Source organism: Lethenteron reissneri, chromosome 49, assembly GCF_015708825.2.
Source record: "Lethenteron reissneri isolate LAM-NWPU_2019-01 chromosome 49, ASM1570882v1, whole genome shotgun sequence".
Classification (NCBI taxonomy): domain Eukaryota; kingdom Metazoa; phylum Chordata; class Hyperoartia; order Petromyzontiformes; family Petromyzontidae; genus Lethenteron; species Lethenteron reissneri.
In genome coordinates this window covers 6,326,509-6,344,599 of record NC_083827.1, presented here as the reverse complement: position 1 = coordinate 6,344,599, position 18,091 = coordinate 6,326,509, and the positions used below count along the sequence as shown (strand labels likewise).

Genomic DNA, 18,091 nt, shown 5'->3' with positions numbered 1-18,091 from the left:
AAACTCCAAATACACAGCAGGCGTCAGGGTCGGGATTGAATCCACAACCTCTTGTGTACCAGGCGAGGTAGTTAACATCTCCAAGCCACCGTAATGATGAGAGAGTGATGATGAGAGAGTGAGAGACACAGCAAACTCCAAATATACAGCAGCAGGCGTCAGGGTCGGGATTGAATCCACGACCTCTTGTGTACCAGGCGAGGTAGTTAACATCTAGCCACCGTGGTGATGATGAGAGAGCAAGAGACACCTCAAGCTCCAAATATACAGCAGCAGGCGTCAGGGGTCGGGATCGAATCCACGACCTCCTGTATACCAGGCGAGGTAGTTAACATCTCCAAGCCACCGTGATGATGATGAGAGAGTGAGAGACACAGCAAACTCCAAATATACAGCAGCAGGCGTCAGGGTCGGGATTGAATCCACGACCTCTTGTGTACCAGGCGAGTTAGCTAACATCTCCTAGCCACCGTGATGATGATGAGAGAGTGAGAGACACCGCATACTCCAAATACACAGCAGGCGTCAGGGTCGGGATTGAACCCACGACCTCCTGTATACCAGGCGAGGTAGTTAACATCGCCTAACCACCATGGCACCCCCCTATAATATATGTATCGTGGAGGGCGAGGGGAACGCTGCCGCGTCGCGTTCCGGGTTGAAGTGATCCCCTCGCTTGAGGCCGACTCGACGCTGGGGGGAGGCCCGGGACCCCAGGGCTCACGCATTAGCCACCGATGTCGGCCACGAGCGAGGGTAGGACCCGGGCCGTCGGGTTCGTAGCGGCGTGCTGCCCTGACGACGTTGACGGCGCGTTCATCATAATAATCGGCGCCGGGGAGACAAAGGCGGCCGGGAGTGGTGCTGGCACTCCGACCCCCCCCCCCCCCCCTCGTGTGCCGTTGCGGCCTTCGTAGGTGCTCACTAACGTTAAGCGCTCGTTTAACACGTCGGCTTTCGCGACCAATATTATTCATAATCAACGTTTTTGGGTTTAGATCGCGTTATTTATGTTGCCCGATGATGCTGGATGCAATTACCAGCGAAACGTCGTACTCAAATTGTAAATGTTGTGGTTTCACGCTTCAACACACCGGTGGGCTAAAGCAGTGAAATATTTGTCTTTTGTCAACGTGACACTTTTTACTGATTGGCCGTGTCGGGTGGTGGAGGGTTACGACACATTTATAAATAACGCGATCTAAACCCAAAAACGTTGATTATGGTTAAGCGCTCGCCCCAACAGTCTGCCAAGGCTATATGGGGGGAACTTTGTCGTTTGAAACGCGCGCGCAGTCCACGCACCCCCACCCCCAACGATGTGCCGTGTGCTCGCCTTAACGGGTGCTCGCTAACAGCACTTGCCCCAACATTCTTGTTGAGGGCTGTACGGGGGATCTTTGCCTTCTGCGCGCGACCTCTGCACGTGCGTGTATACTACACACGTATGAGTGTGCACGCCGCTGACCTCCGTGTGCACGTGCGCATCTGCGTTGTGAATTACGCGACTCTGTGCGCGCGCGTGCCGGTGTCCGTGACAGTGCGTACGCGGCACGTAGCAGCATCTCACCTCGTGAATTTTTCATGAGCGAGTGCTCTGTAAATAACAAAAACAACAATAGCAGCAGCGGCAGCAGCAGCGACGGCCGGGAGAGGGGAAGGGACATGGGCGTGGAGAGAGAGAGAGAGAGAACACACGATTAATAAATACACAAACGGTGACCGGCAAGAGGAGGAGAAGCAGCAACGTGAGCAGAAAACAAACAGCCAGCGCCCTCGGATAGAGCCTCTCCTCATCATCCTTCCTGCACCCTCCACCTGTCTCTCTCTCTCTCTCTCTATCCACCCTCCATCATCTAATCAGCCTCTTTCATCCCCCATCCCTCCATCCCCCATCCTCCATCTCTCCCTCCTCCTCCACCCTCCACCACCATTCCATTGCTCCATCCCTCTCTCTTCTCATCCACCCCTCTCTCCTACATCCTCGCTCCCTCTTCCCTCCACTATCCTCCAGCCCCTCTCTCCTCCACACTCCACACTCCATCACCACCTCCTCCATCACACTCCTTCCTTCCCTCTCCTCCATCTCCCCCCTCTCTCTAGTTTAACGCGTGCGTGTGCGCGTGCATGCTTGTGTGCACGTGCGTGCGTGTGTGTACGTGCGCGTGTGTGCGTGCGTGCTTGTGTGCGCGTGCGTGTGCATGTGCGTGCGTGTGCATGCTATCGCTCACACGCGCGCGTTAAACGAACGCTCGCCGGCAGAAGCGACGACGCCTCCTCACCACCGCCCTCGCCGGGGCTGCGTGCGTGCCGATTTGACGCATCTAAACTAAATAATGACACTATATATTTTTATTTTTGCAGGCGAGGCCCCACTGAGCCACGTAGCTCTGTTGGCAGATGCGACCTGGCCACAAGTGATGGCTCAACGAAGTGGGCTTACCATCATATCACGTGGACATTTATAGCGGCAGCCTGATGAAAACCGCTTGTGTTGCGATCGAAACGTCGTGGGGTTTTTTTGTTGCTTTTATTATTTTCAATTTATTTTTAGTTTTATTTTACTATTTTAATTTTTTATCGTGGTTTTTTGCTTTCATTATTTGCAATTTATTTTAAATTTTATTTGAGTATTTTTATTTTCTATCTACGTGACTTTACCGAAAGAACCAAGAATACAGAAAATGATAAGCCCGCTTCGTTGAGCCATGGTCGCTTCTGAGGAAGAGCTCACGTCGCTCAGTGGGGGGGGGGGGGGGTTAAGAAATGAATACAAGAATGTGGGAATGATTGTTCTTGAAATAAACAATGACGAACGCGATGATGGGTGAGCCACTCACTCTTTGGGGAAGGGAATGGGTTGAAGAAGGCTCGCCAGTGCAGGCCGCCAGTCCTCGTATTCCGAGCTGGCGAGGAGACAAGAGGAGGTTTGTGGTGATGACAAAGTGCGATTAGCATTCGACAAATAATTAATTAATTATTATGGTCGCAGATGATGAGGATGACAACTGTGAATATGGCCAATAACAATCATGATAGCCATGATGATGATGATGACGATGACGACGATGAAAATTAAGCTGGCAAAAATAAGGAGTGGTGATCGTAATCACGATGACAGCGTTGATGGTGACAATGATGACAATAATTTACAAATGGCAATGATAATGACATCGATGATAATGATGACAGTGGTGGTGGTGGTAACAATCAAGGTGATACCTATGACAGAGATGATGATGGTGATGATGATGGTGCTGATTATGAAATCATGGTGAGATTGACGTCGAAGATGATGACGAAGATGATGATGATGATGACACCATCCATGATGACAAGACCTATCAAAGTGAACATCGTGGCAACAGCGATGATGATGATGATGTTGACATTCATGGTGACGATGACGATGAAGACAACGGTGATGCCGATGGTAATGACTCCGTCCATGGTTACGATGGCGATGACGATGATGTCAATGATGATGATGTTGGCACCATCAATTGAAGCCAATGACAATGACTTTGCTCACTCCATCCATGACGACGATGGCGACGATGATGAACACGATCAAGTTTACATCACCCGTGATGATCACACAAATGATGATGACGTTCATCCACCCACGATGATGATGATGACACCACTGACGATGACACCATGACGATGACCACGACGATGACCCCACCGATGATGACCACGATCATGACACCACCGACGATGACGCCACGATGATGACCACGATGATGACTACCACAATAACCCCACCGATGATGCTAATGATGATGACCCCACCGATGATGACCACGATGATGACCACGATGATGACTCCACCGACGATGACGCCACGATGACCCCACCGATGATGACCACGACGATGACCACAATGATGACACACGATGACCACGACGATGACCCCCCCCCCCCCCCGATGCCTCACAGGGTCTGCAGGATCTCCACGAAGCACGAGAGCACCCTCTCCGCCTGCGGCCCGAGCTCAATCCTCAGCTCGGCGCAGCGCGGCGCCGCCATGAGGCTGTCCTCGCTGCCGCTCCTCCTCTTCCGCCGCGTCCCGTCGTCCTCGTCGTCGCCGTCCCCCCCTCCCCCTCCTCCTCCTCCTCCGTCGTCCAACAGAATCTCGATCTCCGCCGTACGGAGCGTCCGCCCGTCGCGCGACTCCGCCTCCGCATCCGCGTCCTTCCCGGTGGTGGCGGTGGTGGCGGTGGTGGTGGTGGTGGCGGTGGAGGCGGTGGTGGCGGTGGAGGCGGTGGTGGAGGGCGGCGGCGGCGGGGTCGGAGGTCGCGGGGACGCACGTGCGGATCCGCGGGTCGTAGGTCGCCTCGTCGAGGGAGGAGGAGTCGAGGCCGCTCTGCCACAGCCTCTGCTGCAGGAGGTAGCTCCAGTCCACCTTCTGCTGGCAGCCGCTCCACATCTCCTTGAGCGTCGGTGAGTTGTCCCGGCTGGGAGGCACGGGGAAGGCGGCGGTGGCGTCGTGGTTGGCGACGGCGTTTGCGTGGATGGGTGCGTGTGGGTGTGGGAGGGGGGGGTGTGTGTGTGGGGTGTGTGTGTGGGGGGGGGGGGGGGTGTGGGGGTGGTGGTGGTGCCAGAAAATGGAAATAACGGAATCGGCAAAGGGCATCGTCGTCGTCGTCATTGCGATCATCATCGTCATCGTGATCATCGTCATCTGGATCACGTCGTCAATGCGATCATCGTCATCATCGTGATCATCATCATCATTGCGATCATCGTCATCATTGCGATCATCATCATCATTGCAATCATCATCATCATTGCGATCATCGTCGTCATTGCGATCATCGTCATCATTGCAATCATCGTCAGGTCCATCACGTTCACTCAAATCTATTTTGACGGTGACCCTGAAGAACTACGAAGTTCTTCAGTAACTGCTGATGGATTTTTGTTTTGCAGAACACGCCAAGGCACCGAGTGATTTTGAAACGATTGACCATCATCACAACCACCTTCACCACCATCACCACCACCATCACCACTACCATCACCACCATCATCACCACCACCATCACCACCATCACCACCATCATCACCACCATCAGCACCATCATCACCACCACCATCACCACCATCACCACCATCACCACCATCATCATCACCACCATCACCACCATCGTCGTCACCTGTTGATGAACTCCTCGTAGCAGGAGTAGATGGCGGCGAGACACACGGACACGAGGTTGGACAGGACCCGGGGGTGCGGACACTGTCCCGTGGGGCCGTGCATGCTGCTCACACGAGACAACGCGGAGAGACACACGGACACGCGCAGTGAGACACACGGACACGCGCGGTGAGACACACGGACACACCAACAGACAGACCGGGCGCACTGCGAGAGACAGGCAGATGGAGCGAGGGGTGGACACACGCGGACACACGGGTGGACACATGCGGACACACGGGTGGACACACGCGGACACACGGGTGGATGGACGGACAGACGGGTAGAGACACAGAGACTGATGGACTGATGGATAGACAAAGATCTCCCGTGTAGCCTCAACAGCACCACGCCCGGCCGCCTTTGTCTCCCCAGTGGCGATGTTTACACACCACACCAGGTACTAATTTTAGGCTGAGTGGACCTAGGAGAGCCGCAGAACCGGTTCAGATAATAGTCACAGGTGTTGGCCGTGAGCGGGAATCGAACCCGGCTAGCCAGGTTTGTAGCGCAGCATAGCGCTAACCGCTACACCACCGCTCCCCACAACAAAGACACAACACAGACACACGCACACAGCTACGACACACATACACACACAGCACACAACACGCAACGACACACACACACAGCACACACACGACACACGACACAGACACAAACGACACGCAACACTCAAGAGAGACGGAGCGAGAGACGGAGCGAGGCAAAGAGGGAGATTACAAAATAGGGGCTGGGTGACAAATCGTAACGGGCATCCTCACGCTCCGCGTATAAACGACAACGCAATTCAGACGCTGTCTCCCCGACAGACCTGGTCTTCACCTGAGGATGGCTGCTTGCGTTGTGGCCGAAACGTCGTGAGAATTATTTTATTATGTTTTATTTTTATTATTTTATTATTTCCCTTCTACGTGACTTTACCGAAAGAACCAAGAAGGTGACAACGCAACCATTACGGTAATAATTACGTCGACTCAACGTTAAAGAAGAAAGGAAACGAAAAATAATTTAGATGTTTTTTTTGGGGGGGGGGGGTTTGGAAGGTGTGGGGTGAGATTTTATCGTCGATTTATTTCCGTCACCCACCCACTTTGTGACGTCCAAAAGGAATTGCGGAACACCGCGCCACGCAACTGTGTAAACATTCACGAGTATTCACTGAAACTCCTTCGCCCCCCCACCCACCCACCCACCACCACTCCACCCCCCCAACCCACCTTATGTATGTGTGGTGACGATATACTCAGAGACACTAGGAGTAGGAGGAAATTCTAGATTTGAAGCTTTCGTGACTGCAAGGATTCATACTCTTAGGTTTTTTCGGTAAAGTCACGTGGGTAAAAAAATAATAAAAGATAAGGGGGGGCTCCTCCCCCCCTCAACCAGTATATATACAAGGTCGGGTTTCTTGGGATTTCTCTCTACTTGATACAGCAATCGTGCTGTGACGGTTCCACCTGAAGACGGAAGCTTGTGTTGCCTCCGAAACGTCGTGATTTTTTATTTTATTTCTATTATTTCTTCTATTATTTGTATTATTTATCTTTTATTATTTATTTACCTACGTGACTTTATCGAAAAAACCTAAGAGTAGGAGGCACTCTACTTAGTATAGCCTGTACAGGTTACAGGGGTAACTAAACTTTCAGTCAGGACAGCCAACAGACTACCTGACCCACAACGCAGCCAACGGGACCCCACTCCAAGCGACAGCCCCGAACTTTCACTCGGGGCTCTCCTTTTATCCTCCCGGCGTGGCCTCGCTCCGCCCCCTGGCCACGACCCGCTTCTGGAACTTACTCGCGAGTTCCAGAAACTCACCTCACTTGCCCCTCCCTCCATCATCCTTTGCCCTACACCCCCCTCTCTGCTTATCACGTGACCTGCTGACAGGCAGGGCTGCTGCAACAGCAAATCTCTTCCCGCGCTATGCTCCATTCCATGTCACTGCACATGCATTTCACTCGGGCCTTGCTTCTGTGACTCGTGCGAGCATTGACGCTGCAGGCACCACGAGGCAGGCACCAGCCAGGGCCGCGGTGAAACTGACGGGCACTTTTTTTTTTGTTCCCACAAAAATCTCAAGGAGACGGTGTTGGTGGTGGGGGGGGGGGATACGTGGGAGTGGGGGGGGACGTGGGAGGGGGGGTCAGGTTCACCGCAAATTCCATCGGATGCCATGGATGCCCCCACAGAATCGTAGCCTCTGCCCCCTGCAATTGCCGCCCTGATGGCGCCACTGCGGCATAAGTGGGGGAGGTGGGGGGGGGACGTGGGGGGGGGAGAGGTGGGGACGTGGGGGTGTGGAGCGTTTCGCGGCTCATTCCAAACGAGCGACGGTTCGGCTTCCGGGTGGCCGGCCCTGGACAATACTGCGGTCGCGTGCAACGAGGGGGATACTATTCACTGCTGCTGCTGCTACTGCTGCTGCTACTGCTGCTGCTACTGCTGCTGCTGCTACTGCTGCTACTGCTGCTACTGCTGCTGCTACTGCTGCTACTGCTGCTACTGCTGCTGCTGCTGCTACTGCTGCTGCTGCTACTGCTACTGCTGCTACTGCTGCTGCTGCTACTGCTGCTGCTGCTACTACTGCTGCTGCTGCTACTGCTGTTGCTACTACTGCTGCTGCTGCTGCTACTGCTGCTGCTGCTACTGCTGATGCTACTACTGCTGCTGCTGCTACTGCTGCTGCGTGCCATCTGCTTCACGAGGAAAACGTGAGACATCCCTCCGACGTCCCTCTGAAGAGCATCGGCCACGACATGCCGGCGTGCCGGCACGTCCGAATTTGCCAAATAATCTTTGGAAATCACACCGCAAAATTACTCAGCTGGGAATTACGGAGCGCCAACGCACACGCACGCACATGCACGCAGCAGCTGTAAGTCCTCACGCCTCTACTGGCAGCAGACGGATGCTCATGGTCCACCCTCTCTCTCGCTCGCTCTCTCCACGTTAACAACTGGACCGAGCTGGCCGTCACAATCAAGGCAAAATGACTGACATGGACAAGCCTCGCTCCGCAGATGTCCTTTAGGGGCCGAGTGCTCGTCGCTAACACCCTGGCAGCATCCGTGCTGTGGCACAAGACCAAGGCCCTCCAGCCTCCTGCTCGGCTACTCACCAACCGCTCACTCGCGCACTTCGTCTGGCACGGGAAGCACTGGCTCAGGCCGGACGTTCTCTGCCTGCTGGTGGGCAAGGGCGGCCAGGGCCTGGTGGACGTCGCCGCCAGGGTCATGAGCTTCAGGCTCGTGGCCGACAGGCGGCTGCTGTACGACCGGGAGGAGCTACCCTGGAAGTCGCCGGCCCTCGCCCTGCTGAGGAATGCAGGGGGGTGCCTGGGGTACGGAAAGGAGCTCGTCCTGATGGACCTGAGCCTGGTCGACTACACGAGGCTGCTATCACCGGAGCCTTTTGGACGAGTGGTGGAGCTTCGAGTGGAGCAGAACGTGTGCGTACTACAACCTCGCAAAGTTCCTGAACGAGCCCTTGTTCTGCAACGCCCTCTTCCAGGGGATCAGAGGAGAGAGGACCCTGCCTCTACGCCTCACATCAGCAGGGCTGCGGACAGTCTTCCACCTCGTGCAGGCCCACCAGCCCAAGTGGAAGACCGCAGCTGAGATCGCCAGCATCGCAGGACTCCACTCCACGCTCGCCAGGGAGAAGCTGCTGCGGGACGTCGCTCCGCGCCATGAAGGAGCTGCGCCTGAAGCTGGAGGCACCGGGGGATGGTGGTGGCCCTCCCCCCCCTTCTCCTCCTTCCCGGAGTTGTGCTTCTCCTGCGCGCAGCCCCCCAGCCACAGCGACTCCGGCAAGCTACTGAAGCTCCGAGGCTGCAGGAACGTGCCCCTGAAGAGTGCCCCAAACACAGCGCTCTACACGTGCTGTGTCAAGGCGCTCTACACGTGCTGTGTCAAGGCGCTCTACACGTGCTGTGTCAAGGCGCTCTACACGTGCTGTGTCAAGGCGCTCTACACGTGCTGTGTCAAGTCGCTCTACACGTGCTGTGTCAAGGCGCTCTACACGTGGCTGTGTCAAGGCGCTCTACACGTGCTGCGTCAAGGCGCTCTACACGTGCTGCGTCAAGGCACTCTACACGTGCTGTGTCAAGGCGCTCTACATGTGGCTGTGTCAAGGCGCTCTACATGTGGCTGTGTCAAGGCGCTGCATTCCCGGGACCTGGCCAACCTACCGGACAGAAAATGGAGAGACCATTTCTCTCCCCTCATTGCGGCCGCCCCCCAGTGGAAGAAAATGTACAAGTCTCCCCTGTAGCCAAACGCTGCGGTGACCTCCAGTGGAGATTGGCACACTGCACGTTGCCATCGGCCGTGTGGCTCAGCCGAATCTCGCCAGGGGTAACAGACTTGTGCATTTCCTGTGGTGCCAGGGAGGATCTGCCCCACCGGTACTTACGCCGCCAGCGGCTCAAAGCAATATTCCGCCTTTTGGGGAACATCTTCAGGAAACTGGGGGTACCCTTCTACAACAGCAGCTACGTATATGGGGTGGGGCCTTACCTGGCTAACAAGTGCCATGACCTCGCCAACTTCGCCTGCGCTCAGGCGAGAAAAAAGATGCTGGAAGGTGACACTGACAGCTGCTCTGTGCTTCCAGTGTTCAGGGGCCTGCTCAAGGCGCGGCTCCGGCTGGAGCACGCGTACCACACACATACCGGTGATGTGCGCGTCTTCTTCGAACGCTGGGGAGCCGGAAAAGCCCCTCTCTGTACCAGAGGGCTGTATTTCGTATCGGGATTGCCTCCAGTACTATTGCTGCTGGCGGCAATAAAAGTTATTTTAGAAGTCAAAAAGTCTCTCTCACTCTCTCTCGCTCTCTCTTTAATTCACTCTCTCTCACTCTCTCTCGCTCTCTCTTTAATTCACTCTCTCCCACTCTCTCTCTCTCACGCTCTCTCTCTTTTTTTTACGATCAGAGGAAACAAGAAGATGCTCGGTGTAGTCGGCACTTTGCTTCGTTCATCATTTCGGGTTTTTTTTCAATGCTTTGCTTTACATAAACCCCTCCTCCCCCCCTTTTTAAATGAAAGATTCCACAAAAGATTTCACGTTCTACTCTCCTTACCCCTTGCCTCTCTCTCTCTACCCCCCTCTCTGCCCCCCCTCTCTACCCCCCCTCTCTCTCTCTCTACCCCCGCTCTCTACCCCCCCTCTCTCTCTACCCCCCTCTCTGCCCCCCCTCTCTACCCCCCCTCTCTCTCTCTCTACCCCCCTCTCTACCCCCCCTCTCTCTCTCTCTACCCCCCTCTCTACCCCCCCTCTCTCTCTCTCTACCCCCCTCTCTGCCCCCCCCCCTCTCTCTACCCCCCCTCTCTCTCTCTCTACCCCCCTCTCTACCCCCCCTCTCTCTCTACCCCCCTCTCTGCCCCCCTTCTCTCTCTCTCTACCCCCCTCTCTACCCCCCTCTCTCTCTCTCTACCCCCCTCTCTACCCCCCCTCTCTCTCTCTCTACCCCCCTCTCTGCCCCCCCCCTCTCTCTACCCCCCTCTCTCTCTCTCTACCCCCCTCTCTGCCCCCCCCCTCTCTCTCTCTCTCTACCCCCCTCTCTCTCTCAGAGTCTCTCTCCTCGTGCGTGCGTGCGTAGGTGACCGCGCGTTCCAAACGCCTCCCCCTCCTCCTCTCCCCCCCCCCCCAGAAAAAGAAGTGAGGCCCCACGTGACTTAGTGACCATTGACGTCAGAGGCTAATCCAAGCCAGCAGCCCGGCACGAGAAAGCGGGCTCAGGATTAGTTTCACTTCCCTCCCCAATACGCCCCCCCCTACCCTTACCCTCCTCCTACCAACTCGTCCAACATTTTTAAAAAATAAAATTCCTCCCCCCACTCACTCACTCACTTTCCTCACTCACTGCATTCCCTCACTTCCTCACTCACTCACTCCCTCACTCACTCACTCCCTCACTCACTCTCTCACTCCCTCACTCCCTCACTCACTCACTCCCTCACTCCCTCACTCACTCACTCCCTCACTCACTCCCTCACTCACTCTCTCACTCCCTCACTCCCTCACTCTAAACGCCTGATGTTGTCGATTCTAAATGTGGGTAAAAAAAACGGAGGACCCAGAGAAAAATCCACGCGACCACGCGGAGAGGACGCAAACTCCAAATATACAGCAGCAGGCATCAGGGTCACGATCAAACCTACGACATCCTGTACACCAGGCGAGGTAGTTAACATCTCCTAGCCACTGTGTCGCCAAATAAACCGGTGTTAAGATTTTTTAAACAGGTAAAACCTATATTGTTGTAATCATTTTGATCCTTGAAAAGAAATGGTCCTATATCCAAACAAGTATTGATTTGAGATGGGGGGGGGGGTGGTACTTATACAACTTCTCTTTCTCGCTCTTCGAAGCAACCGCCAGCGTCTCTGCCTGAGTGTGAGTTACAGCGCAAACTTCCAGCGCGCGAGCACACACACACACGCACGCACACCGCCGTACACCGCAGATGCCGAGCCCCGTGGCTCCTGTCCCTCGCCTCCACCTCTCTCGCTCTCCGCATTCTTCGCAAAATATAAAAAAAATCGTAATAGAGGCATCGTTTAGCAGGTGCACAAACGCGCTCACGGCTTCGCGCGCGCGTCACCGAGCCGCCGGGGAGGCGCGAGACGGCTTCGAGCGCGGCGCTTGCGGGAAGTCCAAAATCGGAATCTTCGCTCGGGCCCTGGCGAGAAATCCGACGAGCAGCGAAGCTCTTCAGTCGGCAGACGCCAGAGGTCGCAACCGGGTACCCGATACCCGTACCCTGGTGCGGCCAGGTACGGGTACGGGTAGACCGTGAGTCACTGGTGAGTAACTGTTTGTCACTCATTTCCCAACGTCTTGTCTCTTCTCACAATTCAAGTTCCTGGAATCAACCCACCCGCGCCTGCAACATGGCTTCATCCCAGAGGTCGCAATCGGGTACCCGTACCCTACCCGATACCCGGCCGGGTACGGGTAGCCAGGTATCGGGTAGGGTACGGGTACTCATTTGCGACCCTGGTGCGGCCGGTTACGGGTAAGGAATCAAAACCCGTTTGCGACCTCTGGCAGACGCTCGAGTGCAAGACGCCCCGGTGCGCGAGGAGACGCTGTTCCCGCTCGTGGGTTCGATCGCAGGCTACTCCCCCCCCCCCCCCGACGATGCCTGTAGCGTGCGGGGTTTGAAGTTTTCGGCGGCCGCGGCGGTGAGCGGTCAATTGCAAGGAGGCTGCGCCTTTACCTTTGCTTTTGTTTTCTGTCCGTGGAACTTTACAGCGGAGCCGAGTTTAAAAGCTGGACGCATAACATCTCGTCGCCGTCGTCGTTGTTGTTGTCGTTGCCGATCATTATTATTAGTAGAAGTATTTTAAATAATATGATGATGATGATGTCAAATGTATTTATCCAGGAAGTCTCACCGATCCCTCAAGACGCTGACGTCAGGAAGGCGCCGCTACGGTTGAGACGGTTCGTTGGCCGGGTGACGCGGGTTGGAGGATGCTGGGGAAGCCGTAGAGTTGCGGAAAGGAGTGCAGTACAACTGTGGATTTCTTTTTTCTCCCACACTTCCCCGGAGCAGCCTTCTAGCTCTTTATCAGAAGCGACCTCGCCATCACTAATGATAGCCCAACGAAGTGGCTTATCACGTGGACATGTCTAGCAGGAGCCAAATACTCTAAACGCGTGGTGGCGTTGATTCTAAATGTGTAGGGAAAAACCGGAGGACCTGGAGACAAATCCACACGACCACGGAGAGAGAAAGAGAGAGAGAGACACGCAAACTCCAAATATACAGCAGCAGGCGTCAGGGTCGGGATCGAACCCACAAACTCCCGTATACACCAGGCGAGGTTGTTAACATCTCCTAGCCACCGTGGCACCCAAATGCTATGCAGGATGAGGCGACCTAGGGGAGACCTAAAGAAGGCAGGAGGGGGAGGAGGGTTGAAAGAGGAGGGGGCAGGGGGAGGAGGGAGGAGGGGGGAAGGGGGAGGAGGGGGTAGGAGGGGGGAGGAGGGGGGGGAGGGGGGAAGAGGGGTAGGGGTAGGAAGGAGGAGGGAAGAAGGGGGAGGAGGGAGGAGGGGGTAGGAGGAGGAGGGAGGAGGGGGGAAGGGGGAAGGGGAGGAGGGAGGAGGGGGTAGGAGGGGGGAGGGAGGGGGGAAGAGGGGTAGGAAGGAGGAGGGGAGGAGGGGGGGAGGAGTGAGGAGGGAGAAGGGGGGAGGAGGAGGGACCGTCAAACCCGTGAGGTGCCGTGTCTGGGAATTGAACTTGGGGGACGCGGGGTTCGTAGTGCGGTGCGCTAACCGCTGCGCCACCGCTCCCGAACTCGCACTCGCATCACGTAACGTTTGCCAGATGCAGAAACGTTACTGTTTGGAGTCCTGTGGTTGGCTCTGATAAAAATATAAAAATATATGTATGTATTCACGTCCTCTATTTACTCAGGAAAGCCGCCGCGCTGGGACGTTTGGCCAATTCCTATTTTTATTAAAATAACAAAAATAATAACAGCGAGAGGTTAACTTCGTGTGGGAAGAACTGGAGATCCCGGAGAAAACGCGTGGATGAGTTCACGGGACCCGCTTGCTGTACTGCCCGGCCAATAAACTCTGACCGTTCGTCGTAGAACCCGTAAAGGACACGCAGAGATTCACAGAGACTCGGAGTGAGACATTGAGACCCATAGAGGTACGCAGAGACTCATAGAGATGCATTAAAGACAGGACGCAGTAGTGCGGCTGAGGGACGTGCAACCCAAACCACAATCAGTGCGGTAAACCCACAGAGGCTCATCGAGATTCATAGAGATACATAGAGACCCATAGAGATATACCGTATCGAGACTCACAGAGATGCATTAGAGGCAATCCAGAGTGCGACCGTGCCGATGCAATCCGATTAACTTTGGACCACAAAGCCAATCCATAGAGACACAGAGATACACAGATTCATAGAGACCCACGGAGATGCGTACGGGCCCATAGAGATATCTAGCGCAAGCCAGGGTAGCGCGATCGTGGCCATGTACCCCAAACTACGGGCGGTGCAGTAACCCCGCTGCGGCAGTCTGCGCACCTTGAACAGGAGGAGGAGGAACAGCGACACGACACATAGAGATGCACATAGAGCCATAGAGATACACTGTATCGAGATACATAAGAGGCCAATTCTCCGCCGCGGTATTAACCGGGGCGGCCGCCGGGGTTCGAACCGCGAAGCTCCTGCAACGAGCGGCGTAGGTGGACGCGCGCACAAAGATAAAGATCCCCCATATAGCCTTGACAGACTGTAGGGGCAAGTGCTGTTAGCGAGCACCTATAAAGGCCGGCACGGCACACGAGGGGGTGGGTGGCCAACACCACGCCCGGTCGCCTTTGCCTCCCTAGCGACGATGTTTACACATCACACCAGGTACTCATTTGAGGCCGAGTCGACCTAGGGGAGGCCCAGCACCGGTTGATATCATCACCACTGGTGTTGTCCGTGAGCGGGAATCGAACCCGGGTCGCCAGGTTCATAGCGCAGCTCGCTAACCGCTACACCACCGCTCCCCACACACGCGCACACACACACACTCACTCACGCGCGTGCACACACTCACGCACACACTCACGCACGCGCGTGCACATACTAACGCACACACTCACGCACACACTCACGCACGCACACACTCACGCACGCGCACACACACTCACGCGCGCGCGTGCACACATCGTGCGTGCGTTTTCACGCATGTGGAAGCGAGCTTCGGCCCGTTATTTATTTGTTTAAATAATTATAGCTCGCGCACATTTTTGGCAATTTGACCGAATCCAGACTCTGCGCAATGCCGTTGTTTATTTATTTATGTTTCGCCGTTACAGACGAATTCTCACATTTTAAGTTTTAGTTTTGTTTTTTTAAACTAAGGAAAAAGCGGTGGGGGCACAGTAAAAAAAAAAACATTAATGAACTTTTTTTGAAAGTTTAGCCCCGGAAAAAAAATTACACGAAGCATCACGAACCACCGATGTTATGCCAACGGTGGCTCGCCAACCCTCACGGCTGCCCCCTCGCCACACCGTGGCTCCCCCCTGGCAGTCACCAAATAAATGTCCAGAAGCGTCGGTGGCCTACCGGGCAGAGGTCGCAAACGGGTTTTGATTCCTTACCCGTATCCCGGCCGCACCAGGGTCTTAAACGGGTACCCGTACCCGTACCCGGCCGTACCCGTACCCTACCCGTACCCGACCGGGTACGGGTAGGGTACGGGTATCGGGTACCTGATTGCGACCTCTGCGATGAAGCCATGTTGCAGGCGCGGGTGGGTTGATTCTAGAAATTTGAACTGTGAGAAGAGACAAGACGTTGGGAAATGAGTGACAAACGGTGACTCACCAGTGACTCACGGCCTACCCTACCCGTACCCGTACTCGGCCGCACCAAGGTCGCAAACGGGTACCCGTACCCGTACCCGGCCGGGTACGAGTAGCCGGGTATCGGGTAGGGTACGGGTATCGGGTACCCGGTTGCGACCTCTGCTACCGGGCTTCATAGCTCATCGCATTCCTCGCCGGCGTAGAGACTTCCGACAGCGCTGTGGACGTCTGCCACCCAATGGTGACGCACGGCCAAACGACGCCAGAAACATTCCGCTCACTCGTCAGCGTAACCCGGGGGTACGGCTCCCTCCGCCTCCTCCTCGTCCTCGACCACGACGCTCACTCACGGGGAAGGGAGTTTCACAACATTCGTGCGGTGATCCGCCAACCCTCGCGCTGGATTGCCGCCACTACCGCCGCCACCACCACCACTACCGTTACCACCACCTCCACCACTACCACCGCCACCACCACTGCCGCCTCCACCACCACCGACGCCTCCACCGCCGCCTCCACCACTACTACCACCTCCACCACTACCACCGCCACCACCACCGCCGCCTCCACCACCACCGCCGCCTCCACCACTACTACCACCTCCACCACTACCACCGCCACCACCACCACCGCCACCGCCACCTCCACCACTACCACCGCCACCACCACCGCCGCCTCCACTACCACCACCGCCGCCTCCACCACCACTACCGTTACCACCACCATCGCCAACACTACTACTACCACCACCGCTACCACTACCACCATCACCATCGCCAACACCGCTGCTACCACCACCGCCACCACCACCGCCACCACCACCACCATCACCAACACCGCTATCACGACCGCTACCACCGCCGCCTCCACCACTACCACTACCACCACCACCACCACAACCAAAAGGAATGACAAGTCATAAACAACAACAACAACGAGCACTAGAAATAAACCAAGTTGGCAGAAAGCTTCTTGCGAGCCTGCCTGGCCTAGTGACTGCTGCCCCGATACCCTGGGCTCTGAGGGTCCCGGATGAGTGGGGGGCAGCCGAGTCGGAGGTGGGGGAAGAGCGGGGGGGGGGGGGGGGAGAGAACGTGACGGGACGGGGGGGGCGGGGAGGAAGGGGGGGGCAGAGTGGAGGATGAGGGGCGGGGGGGGGGCGACGCGTTACCTCTGCACGAAGCGGCGCACGACGGCCGCGCCGCCGTTGAGCTCGTTGAGAGCGAGGAGGAACTCCTGCGTGAAGAGGCGCAGGCACGGGCTCTTGAGGAAGTCCTACGCACACGCACACACACAAAGACAAAGGTCCCCCGTGTAGCCTTAACAGACTGTAGGGGCAAGTGCTGTTAGCGAGCACGTATGAAGGCCGGAACGGCACACGAGGGGGTGGGTGGCCAGCACCACGCCCGGCCGCCTTTGTCTCCCTAGCGGCGATGTTTACACATCGCATCAGGTACTCGTTTGAGGCTGAGTCGACCTAGGGGAGGCCCGGGACCGGTTCAGATCATCGTTACCGGTGTTCGCCGTGAGCGGGAATCGAAACCGGGGTTGCCGGATTCATAGCAGGGCGCGCTAACCGCTACGCTACCGCTAACCACTACACACGCACACGAACACACACACACAGACACACACACATACGTGTGCACACGCACGCACTGTAGTTGTTGGTGCTTATGAATTCACCATCATCACCACCGACGTTATCAGTCGTAATAATCGCCATCACCACACGAGCAGCTCTTCCCTTGCAGCGACAACAACATTCTCGCTCGCTCGCTCGCCACGCTCAAAGAATCCACCACTCGCTCGTTCGCTCCATCGCTCGACTGCTCGCTCCACCGCTTAATCGCACGCTCGCTCCACCGCTCTCTCAATGGCTCGATCGCTCGCTCGCCCGATCGCCCGATGGCTCAAAGCTCATTCACTCGATTGCTTGCTCGCTTGCTCACTCAATTCCTCGCTCGAGTGCTCGCTCGCTCAATTCCTCGCACAATCGCTCAGATGCTCGCTCGATCACTCAATTCCTCGCTCGATCGCTCGCTCAATCGCTCAGTTGCTCGCTCGGTCACTCAATTCCTCGCTCAATCGCTCAGTTGCTCGCTCGGTCACTCAATTCCTCGCTCGATCGCTCGGTCAATCGCTCAGTTGCTCACTCGATCGCTCAATTCCCTGCTCGATCGCTTAGTTGCTCGCTCAATCGCTCAGATGCTCGCTCGGTCGCTCAGTTCCCTGCTCGATCGCTCGCTCAATCGCTCAGTTGCTCGCTCGGTCACTCAATTCCTCGCTCGATCGCTCGGTCAATCGCTCAGTTGCTCACTCGATCGCTCAATTCCCTGCTCAATCGCTTAGTTGCTCGCTCAATCGCTCAGATGCTCGCTCGGTCGCTCAGTTCCCTGCTCGATCGCTCGCTCAATCGCTTAGTTGCTCGCTCAATCGCTCAGATGCTCGCTCGGTCGCTCAGTTCCTCGCTCAATCGCTCAGTTCCTCGCTGAATCGCTCAGTTGCTCGCTCAGTCATTCCATCACTCACTCGCT

At 56.0% G+C, this 18,091-nt stretch overlaps 1 protein-coding gene across 1 annotated transcript in view; it reads right to left on the bottom strand.

The window, feature by feature from the left end:
- Nucleotides 1-18,091, bottom strand: part of CMIP (c-Maf inducing protein) — a 99,338-nt gene that overhangs the window by 17,162 nt on the left and 64,085 nt on the right. Inside the window, 6 exon segments of the mRNA XM_061572100.1 lie at nt 1,571-1,597; nt 2,841-2,906; nt 3,941-4,305; nt 4,307-4,460; nt 5,163-5,267; nt 16,726-16,829. Coding sequence (XP_061428084.1) covers nt 1,571-1,597; nt 2,841-2,906; nt 3,941-4,305; nt 4,307-4,460; nt 5,163-5,267; nt 16,726-16,829 — 821 coding nt within the window.